The following is a 27,757-nucleotide window of genomic DNA, read 5'->3' on the forward strand; positions in this document are numbered from 1 at the left end:
AAACTTGCAAATAGTACTTAAATATTACCTCGATCTCAGTATATATTTTACTTTTTCAAACGCCACCATAATATAATATTTAAATAAATATTTCTTTGAAATTTTTCCACAGTACACAGAAAAAAATAGTTTCCTAATATCCCATTATTTTTCTATTTTTTTGCAGGAATACTGTCTCCTCCGGGTCCGTTTTTAACGCCCAGTCCGTCGCCATCAATATCAGCTAGTCCACGTTTGCAACCGTCACCCTCTCTGTCACCATTTCCGCAGGATGTGTTACTCGTAGCTGGTAATACAATCACAAACGCCACACACGATCAGGTGAGTATTTGACATTTCGTCGCTTGAGTAACATAGGTATCTATATGTACATATATAATATTTGTATGTATAAGTAATATACACATATGGCCATTAAAATAGGTACGCTGCCTTTATCTATCGACTTCCTTGTGCCGCTCGAAAAAATTTAAAGCTATTATTGAAATTTCCGAAGTTCCCAGAATAATCTGCGTCCTGCGTCTATTGTGCTGGGATCCTAGGATTTTCGAAATAGCACTGGAAGAAATGGAGCTCCATTTGATCTGTGCTTTCCTGAGAAATAAGTTGTGCAATACCCCTTTAACAACAGTCAGGGGGATACAGATGACCGGGTGGGAGACCTCTAAAACCAATACAGTCGACCCCTTCCTGACTGGTCAAGGATCTGTATCATGGCGTCGTCAGAGCCTTAATCGTAGCTTGACTATCGGTTCATACCTCCCTACCTTCTATGGAAATAAAGTAAAAGTCTGTGGAAAGTGAATGCAAAAAGGCATTAAGGGCTGCACTTTGACAAGTTCTGCATGCTGCGGTGATGTCAATACAAGCAGTCCTTTCAACCCTCCCCAGCTTGGTAATGTTATAGCCCTTCCGAAGAGGCACTATAAATAATAATTATATTAATATGAATTTTTTTCCGAGGAGCGGGGGCTTGCTTGCTGTCAATCTTCGAAAACAAAAAAACAAAATCGTACAAATTTATCGCTGAGCCACTATGATGGTCCAATAATTTTGTTGTAAATGCTCTAAGCCCCAAAATTCCACAGAACGGCGAGGTGGCAAAAAGAAAACGACTTGAACTACTGAAAATTTAAATGTGACCCTTGCCAAAAGGGAGAGAACTGTACGGCGTCAATTGTACAACTTGATACTACCAGGCAGAATAGCTCGTAACGTTCCTCTGTTGAAACAAGCCAATTTAGAGAGAGAAAAAGGTTTGCTCAAGAACTTAAGTCATGGCATGGGCCTGAGGGTATGAAAAAATGGTACACCATACTTTGGAGCGATGAAAAAAAACAAATTTATTTGGAAACGATGCCGAGCGAGTAGCTAGTATTCTTATAGTAGATCGGGAGTCTCAGTTGGCAAAATATCGCTAAAAGTACATCGAAATAAAAATATCATACACAACTTTTTGAAAAATCCTAATCGGTATGGAAAAATTAAAAGAACTGGTCCGAAGCCTAAGATTGACGACAGGTGTAACAGAGAGATAAGACGATTGTCTGTCAATAAAAATACCAGCCCTAACCAAATTAGATGTGAACTTTCTCCCAATCTTACGAAGAGAAAAATACAGCAAATTTTGAGTGAAAACTCGAAATTAAATATCAAAATAGACTGGCTAAATCGAAGCTTATACCACGCCACAAAGAACTAGGCTTGAATTCGGCGATAATCATATGTCCGTTAAGTTGGCCCCGCCATTTTTGAATTTCGTGTTTATTGAAATTGTGCTGCAATGTGCTATTCTTGTGCCGTATTGTGCCGCCAAAAGAAATTTTATATCTATTTTTTTTCTATTATTTTTTCAATTTTTAAATTATCAACCGTTAAGCTGGCCCCGCCATTTTCTCCGATCTGGAAAAATTAAGAAGCACTGAGTTCTGTTCGACTTGTGCTGTTTTGTGCCACTTTTTGTTTTCTCGTAATTGCCAAAATAACAGTGAAAATTTTTTTTTTTGTTTTTTCGAAACACACAAAAATTTTTTTTTGCGAAAATATATACTTGTGCTGTATTGTGCTATGCCTGTGTAATATTTTTGCCCTCTAGCGTTTTTTTCTGAGGCGATAAATTTATGGAGAAAACTTAAAAAAATAATGTGTCACGTCTCAGTTTTGTTCACTACCCGGTATATTTGTGTATTATATGGCGCGCCTGAAAGTTTACACTTCAAAACAAAACACTAACACTACAGATTTAGCACACATACGGCAGTGTTTTTTTCCAAAAGGAAACCTACGCTATCAAGATGACACAAGCATACACAGTCTTCATCTATACTTGGACATCTTGGAGGGGCATGTACTCTTTTGTTTCGAACTGTATCAAACGAGCAGTCCAAGTGAGTGGACGTGCGTCAATAGTTTTCTGTTTTGTGCACCGTTATATCGGTGAAATTATAAAATTGGATAACAAATTAACATCACAATCTTAAAAATAAAACGCGTTCTTTTCTTTGGTAAGTAGTTTCCTCATTTATATCTCATTATAGCTCACTGAATTGAAAGTGCAAAAAACTTTATTCGATGAGCTATAAAATTGTATGCAATGTTTCGTCATCTGAACTCCAGCTGTAAGTCTACGTAGAATTGCACTATCAACATAAAACATACGGCATTTTCTTCGTTTTTTTTAGTAAATGAAAGACTCACACTTTTAAATTTTAGCAAAAATTAATTTAATGTACTAAAAAGCCTTTATAATGTCAGAAATGTGTCTCTGTATATATTGTGTCTGTGAATGTGTGTTTCTGTTTACATTGTGTGGGGGAATAAAACTCCACATATATTTTTATATTAAAACTAACACGCTTTATTTCCAATAAAACTCAAGATTAAGATGAATATATTAACTTGTAAAAGAACTCTAATTTTTATGTGTCTTGTAGTTGTAAGAACGCTTCTCGAATGATCTAATTCTTCGAATTCATAACGACGTTAAATTCAGTTGAATAGTGAATAAAAATGAATAATGAAATCAGTGTGGCCACACTGATAGGTATAGGTGTGTTTCCGTACGACACTTTCATCTGTGTTCCCACAATTGTGTCTTGAGTGTCGACAGAGTGACACACGTATATATAGACACACATTCAGAGACACAATATATACAGAGATATATTTCTGACATTACAAAGACTTTTTAGTACATTAAATTGATTTTTGCCAAAATTCGAAGGCGTGAGTCTTTCACGTACTGAAAAAAACGAACAAAATGCCGTATGTTTTATGTTGATAGTGCAATTCTGCGTAGACTTACAGCTGGAGTTCGGATAACAAAACATTATTAAATTTTGTGCATATATACTTACTTACGTTATTACTATTTTAGATCGGATTAAATACATCGAGAAAATGGCGGCGACCAGCGTCCAAACCAGTATTGATGTTCTACGAGAGCTTTTAAAATTGCCCACATACAAAAATATTATGGACAACAATGGCACAATAGCCCTACCGAAAGCGCCTGTCTATTTAGCATTATCTCAAGCTATGGATAAAGCATTAAGGCTAAAACCGAAATATATTTATACCATTCTCAAACTCAACAGATATAATGTACATACAGAATTATTAGATTTCTACAACATTAATCATCTACCACAAATTAAATACAATCCAAGCTGTGATGAGTCTGATGAAGATAAAATCCACTTTAATATCAATGTCAGGCCTATTTGGACCGATATACAAATGGAAGAGGTGTCATATATATTTAAAAACCGAACACGAACTGTGGGAACACTCAGGCGCAATTACTGGACAAATTATATATTTGACGAAATTTTTAAAATAACAAAAGTTAAATGCCCATTGACGTTTAAAAGGTGTAAAACATCACAGTCTGGATTTGCAGTCGTCGTCAATGGATATTGTTCTGAATGTGATGCTGAGTTCCGTGGAGAAATTGTGCATGAGCCAAAAATGAATTGTGATGATGCAATTCCAATGGAATGCTGGATTGCCAAATATGATGCATCATTTCCACATACCAAAAAAAGACAAAGACAAAATGTCAGAGGTATCCGAGCAAACAGATGAATCTGATCTCAACTATGAGTCAAATTGGCGAAACAAAAATGCACCAAAGCGGCCTCGAAGGTACGGTGAACCACGACCAAATTTCGACCCTGATCTACCAAAAACGACGATGATACCAGTCATCATCAATGGTAACTATTGCCAAAATGTCCATGACAAGGAAAAGATTTTCATTGTTAAAAACACGTGCCCGTTTGACAGCACTTGTCAAATTTTGGCTACATGTTTATTAAATAACAAAGCGTATAAAGAAATTATTGACAACGATCCTAACCCAATACATTTGTGTGCGCAAATATTGCTCCAGGATGGACAAAAGATTAAGTTTTTTAAGCAACGAGCATATCTCCTTCATGAAGTAACAAAAAGTTCAGAAGCTGGAAACATTATAACAGTTAAAGCACAAAGCAATATTGCTAACTTTTTAATTGCCGTTTTTGCAAAGACACCCTCATGTACAATATCGCATATATGCCAAATTTGTGGTAAACATGAAGAACGCACAAGCGCTGTGGTTGGCGTCAATCACAACGACATGAAATGTGGAGGATTCAAAGACCTTGAGAAGGCAATCCGTAATAGTATATTTAATCGCAAGTGTTGCAGCCAAACTCAAACCATGTCACGAAAGTATGGACCAACGCTATTGGTTGATACCGACATGGGAAGTCGCGAACAGATTACGCTAAATAAAATTCCACCAGTTTTGACTCTTGAAGAAGAAACTTATACACTTGCAGGTGTTGTTGCATATGTTGGAGCGTTTAAACTCGGTGTCATTGGACATTATGTCGCTTACATCCCGATGTTTGAGCGCTGGCTACTATTTGATGGAGACAGCAAAAATCCCAAATCATCTATTATATATCCTAAAAAGTTAGTACATGCACACATGTGCATTTATGTAATTAATAAATCAAAATAAAAATGTATTTACATTGTATTTTTATATTCCCAAAAATCATTTTTTCAATTTTTCTCCATTAATTAGATGTCTTAGAAAAAAACGCTAGAGGGCAAAAATATTACACAGGCATAGCACAATACAGCACAAGTAATTTTTTCGCAAAAAAAAATTTTTGTGTGTTTCGAAAAAACAAAAAAAAAAATTTTCACTGTTATTTTGGCAATTACGAGAAAACAAAAAGTGGCACAAAACAGCACAAGTCGAACAGAACTCAGTGCTTCTTAATTTTTCCAGATCGGAGAAAATGGCGGGGCCAGCTTAACGGTTGATAATTTAAAAATTGAAAAAATAATAGAAAAAAAATAGATATAAAATTTCTTTTGGCGGCACAATACGGCACAAGAATAGCACATTGCAGCACAATTTCAATAAACACGAAATTCAAAAATGGCGGGGCCAACTTAACGGACATGATAATCATAAACGTTTTGGGATGATGAATGACAAAGTTATCTCGATGGGCCTGATGGTTGTCAAAAGTAAGGGAGAGATATTCGCGAGCCACGACAAATGCGTCTGTACCGAAACTTTCACGGTGGCTCTCTTATGACCTGGCGTGTTTTTAGCAATCGTGGCCCAATTTGTTTAATTTCACATAAAATAAAGGCAGAATAATTTTTTATTGAATTTCGGCGAAGAATTTCACGGCGAGTCTTTGAAGTATTATCCGGACAACGCTCCAATCCACAGCGCTAAGCGTACAAAGGAGTTTTTCGCGTCGAAAAATGTTTCTGTGCTGAAGAGGCCCGCAGTTCGTCCACATCTAAATCCAATGGAGATCCTCTGGAGTATTGTTAGCAGGCAAGTTTGTAAAGGCGGACGCTATAAAAAAAACATACAATTGAAAGTCTGTTGTTATTAATTTAAACTTAGAAACGTGTACCTCTTTTAGTGACCATATCTGTACGTATGTATTATGAAGAACATTTATTGATTATTATTTTTGTTTCATTTTGTATGTAAAGGACCGTAAAGCTGCCACACCAGGACGTAGACAATCGTTACATCAATTCACTAATGGCAGTCCGAACGCCGGTACCGTTGTATTCCAACCAAGTCCATCGCAGTCACCAGCGGCAGCAACCAGTGTTATCGGTGTGACAGCCGGAGTGGGAGGTGCGGCGATAGTGGCAACCACACCTGCAGCCGGTAATGAGTTCAACACAACACTTGTTGGATCCAATAATATACAATTAAATAAGGCAAGTATTGAGGCACACACAAATTTTACCTCACAAACATTTGCGGCTTATGAATCAAATGAATTCATTTTAAAAATTGCATGCATCCATGAAAATTGTAAACTTAACCAACTAACCGTAACCTTGTATTCATTTTATTTGCTTTTTTTGCAGAAGGGCAATAAGCGCAACACTCAGCAACAACAACAACAAAATCAACTTGCTCAACAACATCACCAAATATTCAGCAGTGCTGTTGCACCGTCAACTTGTCACACTGCGTCCTCGATCTCTAATACTGTAGCCGGCGGCTATGGGCAACCACATGCAGCAGCGATCAATACGTCGAGTTCGTTTGCGGCAGCAAATGTGGCTGGTTGCCCAAAAGGTCAAGCGAAAAAAGCCGCCGCAACAGTACTACCGACGTCGACGTCGTTGAGTCACCAACAACAGCAACAGCAGCAGCAGCAGCAACAACAGTTCCAACACTATCACAGCAGTAGTCCGCTGATAGCTGACAGTCCAATACCGAGTCCTAGCAATACAATTACCGCCGCCACAATTAAACCGTCAACACCACAACCAATGCAAATGTTGCAGCAACAATTTACGATAACAGGCAGTGCGCCGCATCAAGGGAATCAAGCGCAGCACACGCAACAGGTCTTTCAAATTATCCAGGGGCCGCAGGGGCAAATTGTTGCGGCACCAGCTGGGCAGCAACATTCCCTGCAGCAACGTCTAATAGGCAGCACCGCAACAGTTCAAACACATCTGGCGCCTACGTCGTACAGTAGTCTTAACAGTACAACAACGAATACAACAACAAAGTCAACTAAACCGCCGCAACAAATACTGCCAAAGCCACAACACCAGTCCTGCAACGATGCCAGTCAACAGCAACAATCGCTGCAGCAACATCAGAAAACTAAAGTCGGTGGTGGTAATGCGGCAACCGCCACTGTACATAGCAACACTAGTAATATGGCGCAAATGCCACAGATCTCGCAATCACCGCAGCCGCAACAGGCACAGATCAGTGTCTCGGCTGCGCCCACCTCAGGTGCCGCCGCGCAGCAACAACAGATAATTCTGCCAACAGGCGCCACAGCCAGCTTAACAACGCAACAACCTTTGTTGCTCAATCAAATGCCACTTCTGGTGCAACAGAATACGCCACAAGGCGTGCAGCTAATACTGCGGCCACCTACACCCCAGCTAACGGCGACACCATCATTGGTGATCCAAAATGCGCGTCCACAAGCGCAACTGCAACAACAACAGCCACAACAATTGCTGCGTATACTGGGCACAAATGGTGCAACCATGCAACTGGCCGCCGCCACTCCCACCTTTATAGTATCTTCACAGGCTAACCTCATACAACAGACTGCAAATCATATACAAACTATTAAAACGAACCCCCAAAATTCGGCCATAACGCAGCTGACCGGCTTGCACGCTGCGCTTTCGGCGTCAAATCAGCAACGATCTCATCAGCCGTTCACCACAACGGCAACCATAAACACCAGTCACTTGCTAGGGCCGAGCGTAGCCGCACAGCTGCAAAATCTGCATTTGGCTGCCGCGGCGGCAAATGGTGGCAGCATTACACAAATTCAAATGCCTAACGGCCCATCGCCAGCAACGGCAACAATACTCTCACAGTTACCGGCGCAGTTTCAGCAAAGCCTGAACAATGCCGCAACTGGTGGTGGGTCACTCATCAACTTAAATCAATTAAGCGGAGCGAATATTCAACAGTTGGCAGCGGCAGCTGCGGCAGCGGGCGCGACTTTTCAAACTCCACCACCACCGCCCACAAGTTCCAGCGCAAATGTGGATCTTTACAATGCTCAGCACACGACGCTACCTAGTTTGACGCATACGTCACAAGCATCGGAACCAATGCGCCAACCTACACCCACGTTGTTGCAGAATGCGGGCGGTGCCACTGTAACCATAAATCAACAGCAACTAACCAATGGGCACCAGGCAACTTCCTTAATGAGCGCTGGTGCTGCTAACAGTGGTGCATCAAATGCCACAATACAAATCCAGCAACAGCAGCAGTCCGCACAGTCGCAGCCTGAACCGAAAAAGAAAGCAAAGCCCCGAAAAAAGAAACAACCCACTGCCAGCATAGCGGCATCATCGGCTGCAGCTTCGGTGCAGTCACCTGCAATAACGACAACGGCACCTTCACCCTCGCCTACGTCGCAAACAAAGAATGCCCCATATGCTGTATCCTCAAGTGCGCCCAATGCAATAGCCCACAAATTCAACACACCCGTCAGCATGAGTAACACCACGGGCGTTATGCCACAGCTCCAATTCTCGCAATCGTCTCCGCAAAACGTAAAATTGGCATTTACAAATAGCAGCAGCGGCAACACTGCACAGAGTCAAACAAATCAACCACAGCAACAACAGGAGCAAGCACGCCCAAAACTTGATCTCGGCAATGTTATGAAGTTATGCGGCATAATGGAGGATGATGATGATGATGAAGATTACATGGACGCAATGTCAACACATGATGAGAACACTTCAACTCCAGCGTCTAACGTGCCACAACCACCGCCACAACAATCACACGCAGCGCCAACATCATCGCTCTCTTCCACAACTGGTCCGGCACCACCAAACGCCAATGATATAATGATCTCTATACCCAGTCAAAACGGCTCCGATTCCATGCCCTTTACTGTCACAATACCCGCGGCAGCAGCATTGAGTGCTGCAGCGACGTCCAACAATAGTGGTAATGATACGACTGAACCTCACAATATCTTTATCAAAATCGACCAAAATGACACAGCTTCTACGCCCTACACGATCTCCATACCACGTCTGCCGACTGCTGAGGAAATACAACAGCAGGCGCAACAGCATTTGGCACAGCAAGCAGCGGCTGCAGCAGCAGCAGCCGCCGCCGCAGCGGCAACACAACAATCCAATAATAAGACAGCGCCATCCACAATGAGTTTCAGCATGCCCGCAGGCAATAGTTCACAATTCCAGTCCATGCAGCAGTCCCAATCGCAGCCGCAGTCGCAGCTGTTTAACATAACAGCCGGTGGCACCTCTCTGCAACTGTCCACGTCCAATAGCAATCCCACAATAGCCATCACCACACCCGCAACCACAACAACCACAACCACGACAGCAACAGTGAAACCAAGACGCAAGCCGGCAGTGCGTCGCAATGGCAAAAAACAGGATAATATTACACCTGCCGCGGCACCTGCAAACACTACAAGCAGCGCAGCACCGACCTCAATTACTACAACCACAACGACTACGAACAGTGTGTCGGTGATGCCTTCCTTGACAGCCACAATTACACCTGGCATATCAACGGCATCGGCTGCGTCACTCACAACACCGGTTCAACTGCAGCAGCAAAGCGCTTTAGGTACACCGCTCACACCGGCGCCGGCAACCCTACCGGCACAATCTGCTGCGCCTACATTGACCGCAACGGTGGCGGGTGCACCGCAAGTTCCTAGCCAAATTGGCAATATACAAATATCGCAAGTAGATGGAACGAAAATGCTACCAAATCATAATGGAGGTGGCACCGTAGAGAACAAAATACAAATTATGCCAATTTTGGATGGTATGGCTGCTTCGGGTGGAGGTGAGTTGCTTATGAACTGAATAAGAAAAGAAAATTAATTAAAAATGTATTGCCTATAAAGTAACAAGAACGAAAGAGATACCTATATATATATTTATATACAATATATATAATTGGCGCGTATATCCTTTTTGTGTGTTTGGTGGAGCTCCCCCTCCTATTTGTGGCATGCGTCTCGATGTTGTTCCACAAATGGAGGGATATACAGGGTTGCCCATATTCGACGGACGCGACGGATTTCGATGACTCTTTGGGCCCATTCCAATCGACGAGGCTTGTCCGCAGTCAACAATCTCTGCGTCAATTGAATCTTATACGGGAATAAATGCAAATCAATGCGGATAATTCGTTGTCCGAGCAATGCCCAACTGCTGAGAACGGCGCTTTGGGATGTCCTTGGCGACGCCTTGGTCGGTTTTGATTTGGCCTCTTTGGATTCGAAAGAGCATTACCAGTCGAAAACCTTTCGTACAAACGTTTAATGGTGTTCTTAGAAGGCGCACTTTTCATATTATTTATATGCACGTTGAGTTTTCACAATTGACTTCTTTTGTTGAATGTAAATATCAACAAATTGGGAGCGCTCGCGTGGCGTGTACTGTTCCATGGTAAAAATCTGCTTGGACTGACGCTTCCAACGCGGTATGTCATTAAGCGATCTGACGTTTCTGTCAAAAGATACAGGGTTGCCAGATGGGTCCGTCGAATATTGGCAACCCTGCACTGTTTCAAGCCGACTCCGAACGGCAGATATTTTTTGTCCATGAGGTGCTTTTTTTCATGGCACTCGGAGGTTTGCCATTGCCTGCCGTAGGGTCATTTTGGGGTTTCACGGAGATTCGAACCTATGTTCTCCGAATTCCGAATGGTAGTCACATACCAACCCATTCGGTTACGGCGACCGCCGATTGCGACACCTGCATACACTTAAAATAAGAGGCGTGCGCAGAATAGTTATTGCTGTTGTTGTAATATAGCAGAATAAGCATACCCATACTTGTACGAGGAATGCTGTTAGAGTTGCAGTCCTCGGCCGGATATACTAAATCCGGCTCGATCCGGCAACGTAGAACCAACTGTCTGCCGCTTCATACGAAATAGGTTTTATATCTGAAAGGGCGTTTCATAATATACATTTTTATAATGAGGTTGAAACGTCGAAATCTTAAAAACAGGTTTTAGGTTGATAATTTTCCAACAAAATTTGCGGAAGAACAAACAAGGAGTGCGACGAGCCTTTTCCACAGGAACACAAAGATTTTTATGCCGGATGCTGCTTCGATAAAGAAAACACTCATTATTTAATAGAAATCCCCAGCATTGAAGGACCTAGTAATAACAGAGTGCTTCCAATTCCAGTTAGCATCGTTTAGAGTGAATTGCGCAAATACTTAGATTTTAATTATTTTTTGCTGCTCAGTATGTGCCGGTTTACACCCAGTGGCATCTGGAAGGAAGGCAGTGGAAATTCTCTATGTATGGTTCATTCGCGATCACGCGGGCAACATTGTTTTCGACAACATTCGTTGCTTTTGAGGCTTACTTCTTTAGCATCGTCTGGTCCGGATGCATTCTACAATCCGCGGACAACGTTCGTCAACAGTTTCTTAAATATTTCAATGAAGAAAGCAAACTGGGTTGGTTAAATAATAAATACTTTTTGTTTTGGGCTTGAATACAAAAAATTAAATTAAAAATAATTCATATATAAATACTTAACTTAAAATTAACTTGAGTGTCTAGAACTGGAAAAAATTCACAAATGTTTATGTTTAATTTTTTTTTAGTTTTTTAAATCATACTTACTTTATTGGCAAAAATCATCCTGTATTTGACCAGCAGCGTTCTGATGTTTGTCATCGCTAATTTCGTCCATTTGATTGAAAACTAACATAGAACGCAGACAAGGCGCATTCATTAAAGGTGGTGGCACTAGACCAACAACAATATTCTCTACGTTTGATTATCAAACCAAAGTATTGAGAAACTAGAAAATAAATAATGAATTCGCCTCCCTTCATTCTGAACTGAATGCCACATGGACACGGCGAAAGAAAAAAAAACAACTCAGCTAATTTACCAACACGACCTTTAATAGATTCGCTTTGGAGCGCAGAACTTTCCCTTTTTATATTTTTATTTTTATTATTTTTTTTTTTATTTTTTTTTTTATTTTTTTATTTTTTTTTTTATTTTTTTTTATATTTTTATTTATTTTTTTTTAATAAACACAGTCTGTTTTATTATGTTCAAAACTTTTAAACTAAAAATCATCGTTTTCGCAATATTACAAAGTTCTAACAAAACTTCTCTGTCTTCCAGGGCCCCATATTAAGATAACAACGCAGCCGCCGGTTTCGCCATACCAAACGCAGTCGCATCAGCAGCAGCAGCAGCAACAACAACAACAACAACAACAGCCACAGCCACAGCATCATCATCAACAGCAGCAGCAAATTTTATTTCAACCACCACATTCTCAGGCAAACGTACAAACACACGAAGCTCCCGCCGTTACTATAAAACCAACTTCGGACGGCCGTCAAGTGCAACTAGTAGCCATACCACAAACGTCAGGTCCCACCGCGGTGGCGGCTTCATCGAATCAAACACCAACAGTACAACAACAACCCACCAACTCAATGGCTCCAAACAACAGCAGCAACAGTAGTGGCAACAGTAATAATAATAGCATGTCAGCGTCGACAACTGCCACTATACTATCACCACAGCTGACCGGTATGCCCAGCAGCGTATCAATATCGGTAGGCTCGCCAGCATCAGCAGCTGCACTTATTCCACAACTTACCGGTAATCTGACCTTGGCCGTTTCTGAGCACTGCGAGCGTCTGATATTGCGGCACGACCCCAATCAGCCGCCGGACAAACAATCGCAGATAATTCTGCATGCTCTACTTAAAGGTGCTTTGCCAAATTTGGCAATAATCAATGAGCCAACCAAATTGGATAGCAGTAATAATAGCAGTAACGGTATCAGCAGTCAACTCAACAGCCGAACGAATTTGGGTGCTTTGAGTGCAACAGTACCACAATTGCTGCCTCCGGCTTCAGTGAATAGTGCTTTACAATCGCAGCAAGCTAAATCTGTTATTGGGTCTAGCACGGGCGCTATAAGTAAACTCACGCTGCCATCGCATGTAGCGGCGGCCATAGCAACAAAAACGTCTACAATACAGTTGCAATTCAATCCTGCGCAATCAGCCGCGTCAAGCGGCGCATCTGCATCTGCAGGGACAATGGGCTCAACCCTACAATTACAATTGCCGCAGCAGTCACCACAACAGCTGATGGCGCAACAGCAGACGCAGCAACAAAAGGCCCTACAACAGCAACAACAACAACAAGTCACAGCCAATTCTGCCAGAACGCCGGAAATTGCACAGCAGCAGCAACAACAACAACAAATGCAGCATCAGCAGCAACAACCAATGTTGCCACAGGTGAACCAAGCGCTGCCACCGCCGCAAATCAATGCGCTACTTGGTGCTGCCCCATTGACCGCGCAAAGCCAACAACGTTACGTATCTTTGCCGAAAATAAATGCATCATCACAGCAAATATTTTCTCTAAACAGCGAAACGAATCATATCACTCCTATTAGTCCAACACAGACTGCCGCATCCATTGGCCCCACCGAACGTTTGCTTATTGCGCCAGCCGGCATCAATGCTCAGCAATTAGCGCAATGTCTGCAGCTGGGTCAAATACATTTCAACGATGTAAATCCGTTGCCACCAAGCACGCAGCCGCAACCCACCCTAATGGGCATGAATCCGACGCTGAGCTCCAACCAGCATGCAGCGCAGCAACAGCAGCAACGCTTACAGCCACCGCAGCAACAAATTGTGCATCCGCAACCCATCCAGCCACTAAGTAGTGCAACCAGTGGCGTTAACAACAACTGCGCTAGTGCCGTACCGAACGTCATTACTAAGCAGGTGGCCAATGTGGCACCTATTATTGATCAGAGTAAAGCCAAGTTGGAGCCGGCCAAAGCTGCCGCGCCCACTGGCGCAGTTCCCAAAAAGAAGCCAGTGCGTAAACCGAAGGCTACAACAACAGCTGCCGATGTGGCTAGCGGCACAGCAGGCATAAAGAATGCGAGCGTCGTCAAGCCGATGCCTAAATTAGATCCACTGTCACAGAAGCTGAACAATAGTCCTGTGCTGGCTGTGCAGCCGAATGTTGCTAGTGGCAAGCAAGTTGGTGCTGCGAGTGCGGCTAGCAGCCTAACAACAACAACAACTCATAACAGCAAACAACCATTTCAACAGCCGAACAAGTTGGTGGCCGTAACGGCACCCTTGCAACTACAGCAACAGGTGCACCCACAGCAACAATCGCAGTCAACGAGCAGCGCGCCTATGATGCAGCAGTCGCCAAATATGCGCAGCATTGTTAGCAGCGCGAATATTACAGGCAGCTCAATTACAACAACCAGCAGCAGCAGTCTCATCAGTCCCACCACCACCAACAGCAGCATGGCATTGACGTCTTCGTCAACACTTGTGGCGCCCAGTTTTAGCAGCAACAATGAGCCACCCTCCCTTTCGGCGCTAAATCCAGCAAGCAACGTGAACGCTTCACAACAACAGCCACATCCATCGTCGCAAGCACAACACCAACAACAGCAGCCTCATCAGCAGCACACCGTGTCACGTGTACAAACAATTCAACTGACCGCACAGCAGCAGCAAATGTTCAAACAGGTGCAAATGCAAATCCAGTTTTTGACTATTAAGTTGCAACATAAATCATTGCTGGCGTCGCTGCCACTGCCGCCAGATTTCGATCCGGCCGCCATAACCGCCTATACCAAACCAATGAGTGATGCCGAGATAAATATGGCCTTGCAGCGTCTTTACACGGAGCAGCAGCGCATCTTGGCTGCCGGCAAAGAGATGCCTACACCGGAGGCCTATCTGCAAATGCCGCCAATGGGTCATGGCGCTGGCATTACGCTGATGTCGCAGCCGCCACCGATGCAACAACAGCAACAGCAAGTGGGCATTGGCAAAGTGAATGCCTCTGGCATACCGGCGAATATCGTACAGCCTAATAATCACTCATCCAACATGTCGATTACGGCAACATCTATGGGTGGTGCAATGGCTGGTCAGCAGACGCAGACGCAAACACAAGCACAGGCAGGAGTTACGCATCGCATACATATATATCCCATGCAGCATCATCAAACAGTTCAACAAAATAAACAGCAGCAGCAGCAACAACCACAACAGCAGTCCAAATCGCTGCAAATAGCACCAGCATCACGTGGCAAAGACAGCACCAACGCTAGCGGAAAGGGAAAAACTCCAACATCCGCCCAACTACAAATAGCGCAGAGCACCAACAGCACGCTGATGCCCTTAAGCACACCAAAGCAGCAGCCGACACTAGTGGCAACAACCAAAGCGCCAGCATTACACTACCAGCAGCAGCAGCAACAACAACAACAACAATTTATGCTACAAAAGCCGACATTAGTAAGCAGCAGCAGCAGCAGCAGTACAAACCTCATGAATGGACCACCGCCATTAGTGTTCTCTAGCCCCTTGATTGCGGCGGCAGCAGCCTCCACAAGCGCGAGCAGCACGTCTTCGGCTACACTTTTTACACCCAGCGCGAATTGTTTCGTACAACAGCAGCACCAACAGACACTTCAGCAGTTGCATACGTATTCCCAAGCGCCTGTTAGCAGCCTGTCTACGATTACGCCCAGCGCTCCCCCACTCAACTCAGTTGCAACGCTAAGCAGCGCCAACAGCGCCATGACAATTGTAACAGCAGCAACAGCATCAACATCTAATGCTAGCAGCGTTGCTTGTACGAGTGTGTCTGCTGACGCAATGGCAATGACAACAGTCGCCACTACAACAGCTGCACCCACCTTAGGGACAGCGGTTGCGGCAGTCGCAAGTACGACAACACCAGATACGCAAGCCAAATTACAAATACAGGGAAGTAATGCATCGTACGCGTTTAGCACCAGCACAGTCAGCCCCATCACCACCACGGCTACTCTAATGTCATCCACTTCCGTGGGCACTCATCTCATCAAATCCGAAGAGAGTTTGTCCCCCCAGCCGAAACTTGCACGTCTTTCTTTGTGAGTAGTTGGTTGAAAATACGCAGTATTCAACACATTTCTCGATTCTCGACTTTAAAAATTTGAAATCTCTGAATCACCTTGTCTTTAGTGAAACTCATATCTGTTTATGTGGTATTTTCAGGTTTTTGCGTCAACTGGAATTGGATCAGCACGCGTGCTTGAAACCCGACTATCTCAACCCATTTCAGGATAAAGAGGAGGCTGTTAAGCGGCTAATAAGGTGAGATACATAGATTAGAAACGGGAAATTATTATTATGTAAATACTTTTACACTATAACTCAAAAATTATTGTGCTCGCAGATATCATTGCATGTACGAAAGTGTTGAGGATTTACCATTTGAAGATGAAGAGCGCTTTGAGCAGACGGCGGTACATTGTCAGGAAAAATACCACAAAATTTCAACCAAATACCAAAAGATATTGATGCAGGAGTCAACGGTAAGTAGCGAAGTTTTCAATTCAAAGATGAAAGCCACAAGGCCGACATTTCAATGATTAGTTGAATTTTAACCTGATGCTGGAAAAGAGTTTGCGAGCCGCAGAACTTATTCTAGGTTAGATTGAAGTGGTTTACCACTGTGGTGCACATTCAGGCTCATAGCCCATTGTGATGCCGCGTCGGGAACTTGTGCTTACCTCTCCTAAAGCCAGCGCGTTATTTTCAAATATTTTAGAAGATCCCTGATTTCCACAGAACTAAGATATTCCAATTCATTAAAGAACTGTATACCTAAAATGGTAATAATATTTTTGGGTAGATCAGGTCAATGGCAAGTCATCATCTAGACAACTTCTACAGAAGACATGTGTTTGCAAACCCAGCGGCCTAAACAAACGCGTTGTTAGTTCTGCATTTTCTAAGCTGGATAAAGAAACAAAGCGAATTGGTGTGGTAGTGAACGAGTACAAGACGAAGTACTCGTCAAACATCTTCAAGTGCCCCTGACATCAAACAAACAAACGGCGCACTCGTGTATCGATACCCACGTCACTGTTGACAGTTATGATTTCGAAGTTGTAAGAGGATTCGTTTACTTAGAAACCGGCATTAACTCCGATAATAATGTCAGCTTTGAAATCCAATGGAGAATTTCTCTTCCCAACAAATGCTACTTTGAGCTATGTTGGCAACTGAGAAGTAAAGTCCTCTCTCGACGAACAAAACTAACACTCTATAAGGCTTTCATCATGCCCGTTCTAACGTATTGTGCAGAAGCTTCGACGATAACAATACCCTTGGAGTATTTGAGAAAAAGACCATAGAAATCCCATAGACATAGTGCAGCGAATAAATATCTAACGGCTATGGCATCCGAATCGATACAAGCACTCTGGCTCTGAAAGTGCGAGTGTTCGATGTATTACTAGAGGATGAGTTATCGGTGGTAGCAGAAGAAGAATAACGGCTCCCTTGCATGGACAGCTCAGGTGGAGAAGGACTTGGCTTCGCTTAATGTGTACACCTGGTACCGGTTAGCATGAAATGAATGACGCGTTCCGTTAAACACGGTAAAAATCGCTTAAACGGTTATTGCGCCAATCAAGAAGAAGAAGTTGATCGTTTGGGACTCATTAATTGCCGCTTTGTTCGCATGTGTTGTATATTATGAGTTTATAATTTATCTAATTTACTCAATTTTGAATCGTCTGTTGCGTTACCAGGCTTTGATTAGATAATTGAGCGATTGCAACTGATTCATACCTTCTCCTACACAAGATCGTTCCCACCATAGTCGCATCTACTATACAGGAACATGCCGGTTTTATATCCGACCAAGATCAGTCACATTCCTTAACATCACTGGATCAATTCTGGGGATATAAAATTTTTAAATTCAGCCGCTTGCGTTCATCTCAGGAATTGCGAATTGAATCCCTTCATTATATATATATATTATATAATAGGGCGGGTCAATTTAAAAATCGCTCATTGCTCTGTGAAAATCGTATTCTAGGGATCAAAATAAGAAACTTTGCTGAAGGAACCATACCTCTAAAACGAATTCTGATGTCCCCCAATTTGGGTCGAACTTTTCAGTAGCTTTTCTCATGTAAAGGCCAAAAATGGTGATATTTTTTTTTTCACAGAGCAATGGTCGATTTTTTTGCCTCCCCACAAATCGACCCCGCCTAATATATAACATATATTTTCACATTACTCCTCCAAGGAACATAGTGCCGTTATAAGCTAGGGATCTTATCTCTCTCCAGGTGTTGTTTTGGGCTGTAATTTCGAGCTCGGTCTGCCCTGCGCACTCCATTCGATGGCCATTATCGTTACGTCGCCCGTTGCCAATCCATCGCCATTTTCTTTTCCTAACTTCAGCGTTAATAGCATCTTGTTGCGTTATTTCCCGTAGTCTGTTATTCGTAACGACTTCTGTCTAGAAAATGCGCAATATACGTCCCAAATACTTGTTGATAGAAACTTGCACTTTTTTTATAGCGCTGGCAGCCATGGTCCACGTCTCACAGCTGCACAGGAGTGCTGACTTTATATTAGAGTTCAAAATTTGTATTTTGATGCGTGTTGACAAAAAGGAGGACCTCCAAACTGGGTCGCCCAAAAGGCTGTCTCTCGTTCTCAAGTGTGTGATTAATATCAACTCCAGTTCCGCCATCGGTGGTAATAATGCTACCCAGGTAGCAGAAGGAGTTGACATCCTCGATCGTTGCATTGAGATTCGTTCGTGCGTAGCTCACTCAGACCCTTCATTGCGTAGTCATTAGTCTGCTAAGAGTTCTAAAGAGTTGGGAGATTCAATATTTACCTATGGTGGGCTTACTCTGTAATCAGTAACCCCTAGAAAGCTAGTTACTAATTACTACGATAATTCTGGCCGTTGGTCTTAGTCACTCTTAGCCACCTTTTCGCAATGTAGTTATAATAATTTCTTTTATTGTATTATTTATAGCTGGCACATCGCACATCGGAAACCTGTCAAATTCAGCAGCTGATGATTGACGATCTAAGGACTGAAATTGAGCACCTGCGTAATGCTGGACGGGAGCAAGCACTGTGCGAACAGCAGCAACAGCAACAACAAGATCTGAATGAAGGCGAGCACGTCGAACAAAAGATGGAACTTTTGCCGCCAACTGTAACGGAAGAAACAAAGCCGGAGTTTAAAGCTGTAAGGGATGAGCCGGAGATGGGCGCAAGTAAAACTCTCTTAGACATCGATGCCACGCTCAATACATGTGAGATTAAGATGGAACCGAGCGACAATACTATTAGCAATACTAATTTTATTTGCAACACAGGCAAAACAGTAGCACCGCCATCACCAGTTGTTGACAAGTTCGATTTGTTGAAGCATAGCACAAGCACTAGCACACCAAACAACAGCTGCAACAAGCAGCAGCGTACAGCGACGAGCCAACAAGCTCAGCAGCAGCAGAAGCTACAAAACGAGATGTCGTCAAGGAAAGAAGAAAAAGCTAGTTGGCATAGTGCAGCTACTGCGGGAGCAGCATCATATACGAATTTAAATTTCGATTCGCTTGAGACGGACGCTGGCAAAAGCAAACTCGGTGCGTCCAATTTCTACACCACTTGCAACAAGCAGCTGAACGGTATAACTAAACGGGATAGTGCACAGTTACCAGCTACGAGTTCCTATGTCAAGAAGGAGTTTGAGAATTTCGATATTGAATCTGAAATAACACCGAGTTTTATTATGAAAAAGGTGGAGCATAAAGAAGTGCTGCCATCGCCACAGCCATCGCCAGTGAATAGCGGCAAAACGCATAACAAACACCTCAGAGAAAAGAGCGAACGCAGCAAGGCACATGAGCAGCAGCCACAACCACAACAGCAGCAGCAGAAGGCACCAACAAGTGCACCAGCAAGCAATAGTTTTGTTGCACAATATCTGCAACACAACTCGAAGCAGCAACAGTTGCAGCACCAACAGCAGTTAAAACAGCAGCAACAAGAAGACGATTGGTTATGCTTACAGAAAGAGTTAAATCTGATACATACAGAAAATAAAATGTCCTTACAGCAACAACAACAGATAAATAATCTGCCGCAGCAACATCAGTCACAGGCAACGAAATCGCTTAATCCCTTCGAGAGCTCACCTAGCAATGATAGTGGCAGTAGTATGGGCACAGTAAGCAGCGCACAATCTGGACAATTGATAGACCTCTTTCCGAATGGTTGCATTAGTAAAAACAACCAATCAAGCCCCAGCAGCAATGACTCTACTCAGCATCAGCAGCAGCAGCAGCAACACCAAAACTGCGATCAAGATTTGCAGCTTAGTGGCGACCAGCAGCAACATAACAATCATCCAAACCACCAACAACAAGAGCAAAGCACACACAATCACATGCAGTCAACACTCAATGAGTTCTTCGACTCCGGTGACGATATGGCAGATGTGCACAAATCTGTGGAGACGCGTCTTGAGGCTATGTTTGGCGAGTCACCTGTTCATCTGAGTAAGAGTGGGGGCAGTGATACGCATGATATTGAAGCGGGGTTGGATGATATTTTCGGCGATGGCAAATCGAACGATAATAACGTGGACACAAAATCGAAACAAGAGCAACACCTGCAACAGCAACAACGTCTATGGGATAGCGAACTTACGGCAGCGAACACTTTTATGCGTGTCGCAAACACGCAGGAGAGTGTGCTGTTTGAAAATGAGCAACAACAAATGCAGCTCAATCAACAGCACTTGCAACAAAGCTTACAATTAAACATTACCAACAATTCAACACGTTGGATTCAACACATCGATGCACCCTTCAGTGAATTCATTGGTAATACTGGCGGCGATTGTGGCGAAACGCGTAAAAGACGTTGGAATGCTGAATTGATGTCGCCTGAAGCGGATGATACGCTCGATGGCGCGAAGAAGATATGTCCCATGTCCGGTTCGTCCAGTTCATCGTCACCAGTGTCAGCACAACAACAACAACAACAACAGCAGCAGCATCAGCATCAACAATCGCAACACCATCACGAAAGTATTATAGAGGCCGATCTACTCTCATTGCATGATGGGATACGTGTAGAGCCTGCCGCAACACAAATGCTACAAATGTCAGCACAGCATCAGGCCGTCTTCTGCCAAACGCAGCAGCAATTTAGTACTTTGTTGGATGGTGTCGACCACCATCAACAGCATTTTGGCAGCGCACAACATCAGCAGCAGCAACTACTGCAACAAAACATGCAGCAACAAAATCTCCACCATCACCCACTGCATTCGCATTTACAGGCGCATGTGCATAACAATCACATTGGTGGTGGCGATTTCGATGACGACATCAGTCGGCATGTGCAGAATGCCATCGACAGCATTCTGAATTTACAAAACAGTGAATCGGCAGACTCGCTCAACTTCTCGTTAGATCATTCGATGGGCTCACTGCTCGGCGACAGCATACTTGACGATCGACAGCAGCAAGCGTCACTCAATTGCCAAGATGGCGTAAAACGTAGGCATCATCTCGTTGACGAATTAGGTGATTGTCTGATTAGCGGTGGCGGCAGTGGACCAGCGGCGGGCGACAATGCAAGCCACATACTTTTGGACAGCAGTCAACATCACCACGCACAGCAACAGCAACAGGCCCTACTAAATCACAATCATCATCAGGGAATGCAACAAAACAATCATCACCAACAACCGCCACAACTCAATCACCATCAGCAACAGCAGCAGCGAACACAACAGCAGTCGTTGTTGGGCAACGATTTCAGTTGCGTCGCAGCTGGTCTCGTCGATGAGGCGGTCAAGTCGATAATGACATCTTGACAACTTACTGCAGCAGACCAGCAACAACAACAAACGCCAGCACCAAAACAACGTGCAGTAACAAGAACTACAACTGCAGCAGCAGCAATAACAGCAATCACAGCTAGCAACGGTGCAGGCAACAATCGAAACAATATTGTAAACTCAGGGGTGATATTAGAGTTCAACGCCAGCGCTTTATGAGCTGTGCGTCATAACAGAAATGCTTAGAAAGACATGTGCGGCATATAGAATTATGAGCAAAGGTAGCGCTTGACTGAGCGAATGTGTGAAGTAAGTCGCACTATTTGCAGAGTGAGGAAGTAACCTACCTCTGCACGTGCCGCATGCAAACAAGAAACGAAAAGAACAAAGTAGTAATTGTTTTTTAAATTTTATTGTATTTATTTTTTTTTTTTTTTCTTCGTAACGAAAATATGCTGAGTTTCAAGTTTAATATTTGAAAATACTTTCTAAATTAAGAAATGTTTTGGTAGTCGTAACAAACTAATGCGCTTGCAAGAAACGTGTGCAAAGATATCATTATTGTTGTTTTAATAGCAAACATCAGGACCCCGACAGTCGGTTCTTCTTTACCGGAACGACCCGGACTTACTATATGTCCGGCCAAGAAGTGTCACTCCAGCAGCACTCCCCGTACATGTATGAGGAATGTTTTTGCTGCTACAACAAGAACAACAACCCATATATTTTTGTACAATGCGGATGTTGTCACAGGCTTTGGCGGGATATAAATCAGAGGCGCTCTGTTAAGTTCGTCTCAGCTGTCGTAGTGTGGTGATTTGGCTAAATATGAATCCGGGTCCTTCGGAGAGCTTGTAAGGGAATGTAACTGTAAATGATTTCGCCTACAAGATTCCCTTCAAAATTAAGGTACAATAACTGATACAAGAAATTCAGTAGAATCCACTGAATAATCTTTCTTTTATGTTTCTTCAAATGCAAAAATTTATGTAATTGAGAAAACACAACTTTCATGCGTAGGCCCGAAGTAGAGAGTGGCAAAACGCATATCTTGCTTTGCATGTAACCAAAAAAGTGACGGCAACAATAGGGGCCAACAGCTAGTATTCTTAATCTTGAACCACTTTCCAAAAACCTTCCGCGTGCCGTGGTACTTGACTACCATTCCGAAGGGCACAGATTTGCATCTCCGAGAACGAAACGGCAAATGATAGAAACAAGTTTTTTCTAATAGCCCCTTGGCAGGCAATCGCAAGTCTCCGAGTGTATTTCTGCCTTGAAGAAGAGCCTCATAAAAAACATTTGCGGTTCAGAGTGGGCTTAAAACTGTGACCATTTGTGGAATAACAACAAGACGCACAAACAATAGGAGAAGAAACTCGACTAAGCACCCAATAAAGAATGTAAGCGCCACTTATATATTAGTTTAGAAGGAAAAAATCCATCGATAGATGGCAAAAAAAATTTATCGAGAAAAAAATCCATTGATCGATGTCTCGTAAAGTATCGATCAAACAATTTCAAACAAGTTTATGCTCGTAGGTGTTACCTTGACCGCCACACTAAACAAATTCGTTTGCTGTTTTTTGTTTGTTCCATTGAATTGTGAGTTGCTAACAATCGAAGTCCACAAAGAGAAAATTCAATATACTTTAAAGTTGTTCTTTGACAAAGGCGAAAACACAAGTCGGGTCGCTGAAATTGTGAATGGTGTTTATGGTGTCGATACCGCAACAGCTAATTACAAGCAATTATGGTTTTTTCGATTCCGTTTAGGCATTTTTGATGAAGAAAATGTCGTCGGTGTCGAAAATGTCGATACAATCGCAGAAATAATAAGTTAACCGGCCCAGGAGCTAAAGACCGTCCATAAAACATTTTTAACCCTTCGTTGGAAACCTCTTTTAAAACCTTCGGTTGGGCAACCAGGTCTGTAGTTTTTTCGTTCTGCTTGAGTATGCTTTTCAAAAGGTTATAACCATAAATCGATAGAAAATTAATATGTTAATATGCTAAATTCGTGTCCAAAGTCGAAAAGTCTGTGCGGACCCGGGTGCCCAACGCAGGGTGGAAACATTTGCGCAAAAATAATGGATTTCCTTTTCCCTAAACTTGACGAACCTTCCCGTCACTTCTACCATTGTGATTGAGCTTGGCATATTTTTTGCTACAAAACCTTTTATGTTGAAAGTTTTCACTTTTCTTTATTTTATAGATGTATGAATGTATTTAGCACTATAAAAAAATTTAAATATATATATTTAAATTATATTTATCTGTAAATATTTATGACATTTGTTCAAATTAGGGAGTTGGCAGTTCTGAGAATTCGTAAAGTAAATTCAAAAATCTATTTTTAAATAAAAATAGTGACCGTAAGCGAAATTTTACACGCTTTTACTACCCACTTCAAGAAGTTGTACACCGGCGCGGGTGTTGATGGTCCACAAACCACATATTTTAATATAAATTTACATGGTATTTTAGAACGATCTTATAAGTTGAATTGTTTTGTTTTATATTTTAGATAATTTATAATATTTAATTTGTTAAGTTGTTTCCTGGTGTATGCAAGTGTAAACTTATTTACTTTCTTGATTGTTTTTTTTGGTATTTTTTTCTTTTCTAATTTAATAGCTCAAGAGATATGCACTAATGAAATAATTCAAAAAAGCAATACATATTAAACTGAATTAAAAGCGATATGTAAATTGTAAAATGGCACAAATTTTATAAAAGAAAAAAAAAAATTAAGCAATAAAAACTAAACTTGAAATAGCTGAAAAACATACAATACTGAAGAATAAAATTTTTATTTATAATGCAAAGCTCCGCCTCTTAGCAAACACTACTGAAAGCGTTTAGCTTTGAAGCAACCCAAACAACGTCTAGAACAGAGAAGGTGCAACTCATGCGCGAACGGCGTGCACCAGCTGTAAACCACAAATGATTCGAATAGGAATCGAATTGGCGCTAATTCGTTTTGGCTTTTTTGTACATTTAGTTGCGCCTTCCCCATCTCAAGACGTGCTTTGAAAGCAATCTCAATTAAATGTCCTGCTATATCAAACGCATCATCAAAAAAACGTTGACGATTGTTTTTTTTTTTTATTGTTTGATGAAATCGCTTCAAAGCTTTTGTGAAAGCTCAGCGCGTATGACTTTTAGCAATTCGCAATTTTAACCGTTTTAGGCTACTACAAACAAACGACAAACGAACTCGTGCAACTGAATTCTCTAAATCAATGAATGTCTTAAAATCGCTTTAAGACAAAATATTAGCAAAATTTTATTTAAAATACAAATTATTACAAATTTAAAATTTAAAAACTATGTATGTATGTAATTATGTACTTTAAAAATACAATGGCCACAAAATGATGAAGCAAATCCCAAGTGGACGGTGGCAAACGAATTGGTTGTAAACTACGCAATTATGTTTAAAATGTATGTGGCTTTCGTAAAACAAATAATAATATTTATAAAAAACAAGAAAATACTTAAATTAAAACAAATTAAAATTAGTAGAGCAAGTGAAATTGAAATTTACAAAATTTAAAGCAAAAACAATTGGATGCCCCATAAAAACCAAATACACAAATGCAGTTGCAAAAATGTTGTGCAGTGCAATTTGCATGAAAAATGCTGAGTAAACCCGTTGCCAACTTTGTTAAAAAAATGTTCAAAGATTTGCAATGTATTAATGCGAAAACAACAAAAAAAGTAAAAAAAAAAATGTGAAGGAACTTAGAGCAAAAAGTCAACAATGCGAATTCAAAGCCAACGACGAAAGCAAACCGTTTAATTTCGTCATTTTTTGTACATAAAAACTAAGTGAAATTGTTAGTGAAAATTGTAAGATAGCAACAACATGCAAAATCTAGATGTGAGTTCTTTTCCTTTCTACAATTTATAATAATAATAATCAGTGTTTGTATGTGTATTAAAAACTTCACCAAACTAAAAAAAATTACAAAAAAAAAAAATGATAATAAACTTTGTATATAAAAGAGATACAAGACAGCGCCAGTATTGATGACCGTTGGACACAGTATTTAGTTATAACGGATGTTTTCAGACGTATAGAACTTTCAATATCGATATATTTTTTCAAATTTCTAAATTTTTGTTCAATCCACTTTGACAAGTTACGAGCAACTTAGTGATCAGTAAAAAAATTAACAATTGCGCGAATTATGTGAAATGATGTGACTTGGTTGGTTGGTTGGTTGGTTTAAGTGGTGATTCTTCCAGAATCCAACTAGCGCTTTCGCACCATTTTGTTGTCACATCCTCGTTACCAACTTGTTTACCAGCGATTTTCAGCATGACTATATCCAATGTGTGCGATTCAGGAACCTTATCAGGCTGTTGACATCTAAGCCAGACAGCTGTTCCAGACTCTCGAACAGCGGTTTACCCAGGGTTAACCTTCTGTCCTTCCATAGGGCAGGGCATTCACAGAGGAAATGGAAGATTGTTTCCTTTTTCTCCGGTTGTTTGCAACTGTGACAGTATGTGTTGTGAGGGATGCCCATTTTGGCTGTTTGTTCTTCCACAGCCCAAAAGCCAGTTATGACTGCCGTTAGCCTCCAGGCGTCCCGTCGTTTCATGTTTATTAGGGCGGGTCCATTAAAAATTCGCTCATTGCTCTGTGAAAATCGTATTCCAGGGATCAAAATAAGAAACTTTGCCGAAGGAACCATACCTCTAAAACGAATTCTGATGTCCCCCAATTTGGGTCGAACGAAAAATCCCACTTTGACCCATTTAGAGTGCTCCAATCGAGTCCAAATGTATGATCGACCCCCACTAACTTTGGACGGCCGATCCACCCATGCCAGTGGCACACCCTCTGGAACTCCCCTGGGGGGTTCCACATACAATCATTTCAAAATATCACCATTTTTGGCCTTTACATGAGAAAAGAAACTAAAAAGTTCGACCCAAATTGGGGGGCATCAGAATTCGTTTTAGAGGTATGGTTCCTTCGGCAAAGTTTCTTATTTTGATCCCTAGAGTATGATTTTCAGAGAGCAATGGGCGATTTTTTTTTGACTCCCCACAAATCGACCCGGCCTAATGTTTATCAATGTTGATGATTGCTTAAGGTTGTAGATTGACCATAACGTTCTGCCAATTTTGCATTTCTTCTGATCTCTCCATCTACAATCTGCGACTCGGAGGTATTTTAGGGAAATTGCACTCTCGACTGCACCTAATGGCGTGAATACCGATTCTGCAAGAAAGTTATTCATGGCAGATCACCTTCTTGCCAGTTCAACCGCTTTTTTCATTACCTTCAATGCCTGATGTCCCGGGACCAGATTAACGTAACTTTATGGTTTTCGCTTAAGGGGGTAAAGCTAGGCCTGCTTTGTTCCACCTCTCTAGAGGTTGTTGTACCCGAACCCAGTGCCTGGATTGCAGCTTGGCTATCCGAAAAAATAGCGATATTGCCCTTAAAAGAGGGATCTGCGATTAGTAGCCTACCCCAATTGCCAGTACTTCCGCCTGAAAGACACTGCTGGTGATAGGAGGACGCACAGATCTCTCAATTTTGAGTCTATGAGAATATATACCAGCTCCAACACCACAATCCATTTTGCAGCCATCTGCATAGACTGTAGTGTCGAAGTTCTTTGGTGAGAACCCCTTATTCCGTTCTTTCCGAGATGGAGAGAGAGTGACAAAATTTCTGCTGAATGTTACATGATGATACTTACTTCTGGCTCAAGAATTATGTGTATAAGAAAAATCGTTGCATTTTCAAGAAATTAATTTTTTTTTTTGGAGTGACAAGTGGCTTATCAGCTACCGCTGAACCATGAAAACATCATTGTTTGGTGTTGTTTGAGCTGTGGTCCATATTCTACAAAGCTGGTTCACTCATTTTTCGCACCTCAAAAAGCGGCCCAAGCATGAACGATTACAAGGTTTGGCCATCCGAAGTAAAATTGTGTGTGTAACCTCAGCTGCCACGTTATATGGGGTTTCGGCAGC

General features: G+C 42.0%; 2 protein-coding genes across 4 annotated transcripts in view; one reads left to right on the forward strand and one right to left on the reverse strand.

Moving 5' to 3' along the window:
* LOC128855495 (endoplasmic reticulum mannosyl-oligosaccharide 1,2-alpha-mannosidase) overlaps positions 1 to 27,757 on the reverse strand; it is a 76,056-nt gene that overhangs the window by 8,206 nt on the left and 40,093 nt on the right. The gene's annotated exons all lie outside the window — the stretch shown is intronic.
* Positions 170 to 26,923, forward strand: LOC128855492 (mucin-5AC). Of its 3 annotated transcripts, none has more exons than XR_008453732.1 (8): positions 170 to 321; positions 6,019 to 6,255; positions 6,409 to 9,877; positions 12,200 to 16,007; positions 16,132 to 16,230; positions 16,313 to 16,451; positions 18,929 to 22,143; positions 24,392 to 26,923. XR_008453732.1 is itself a non-coding variant. In XM_054090441.1 (8 exons), exons 3-8 carry the CDS (start codon positions 6,820 to 6,822, stop codon positions 21,788 to 21,790), a joined length of 9,903 nt encoding a protein of 3,300 aa, XP_053946416.1. In that variant the 5' UTR covers positions 170 to 321; positions 6,019 to 6,255; positions 6,409 to 6,819; the 3' UTR covers positions 21,791 to 24,294. The 3 variants fall into 3 exon arrangements, 2 of the variants coding, with proteins under 2 accessions (XP_053946416.1, XP_053946415.1); XM_054090441.1 differs by lacking the exon at positions 24,392 to 26,923 and having other exon boundaries at positions 18,929 to 19,214; positions 19,278 to 24,294; XM_054090440.1 differs by lacking the exon at positions 24,392 to 26,923 and having other exon boundaries at positions 18,929 to 24,294.

This window comes from Anastrepha ludens, chromosome 2 (genome assembly GCF_028408465.1).
Source record: "Anastrepha ludens isolate Willacy chromosome 2, idAnaLude1.1, whole genome shotgun sequence".
NCBI classification, from domain to species: domain Eukaryota; kingdom Metazoa; phylum Arthropoda; class Insecta; order Diptera; family Tephritidae; genus Anastrepha; species Anastrepha ludens.

Coding starts and splice junctions, on each gene's coding strand:
- LOC128855492 (XM_054090440.1), top strand. CDS start 6,820: ATGCAAATGTTGCAGCAACAATTTACGATAACAGGCAGTGCGCCGCAT. Junction 16,008..16,131: donor AAACTTGCACGTCTTTCTTT/GTGAGTAGTTGG, acceptor TGGTATTTTCAG/GTTTTTGCGTCAACTGGAAT. Junction 16,231..16,312: donor GCTGTTAAGCGGCTAATAAG/GTGAGATACATA, acceptor TTGTGCTCGCAG/ATATCATTGCATGTACGAAA.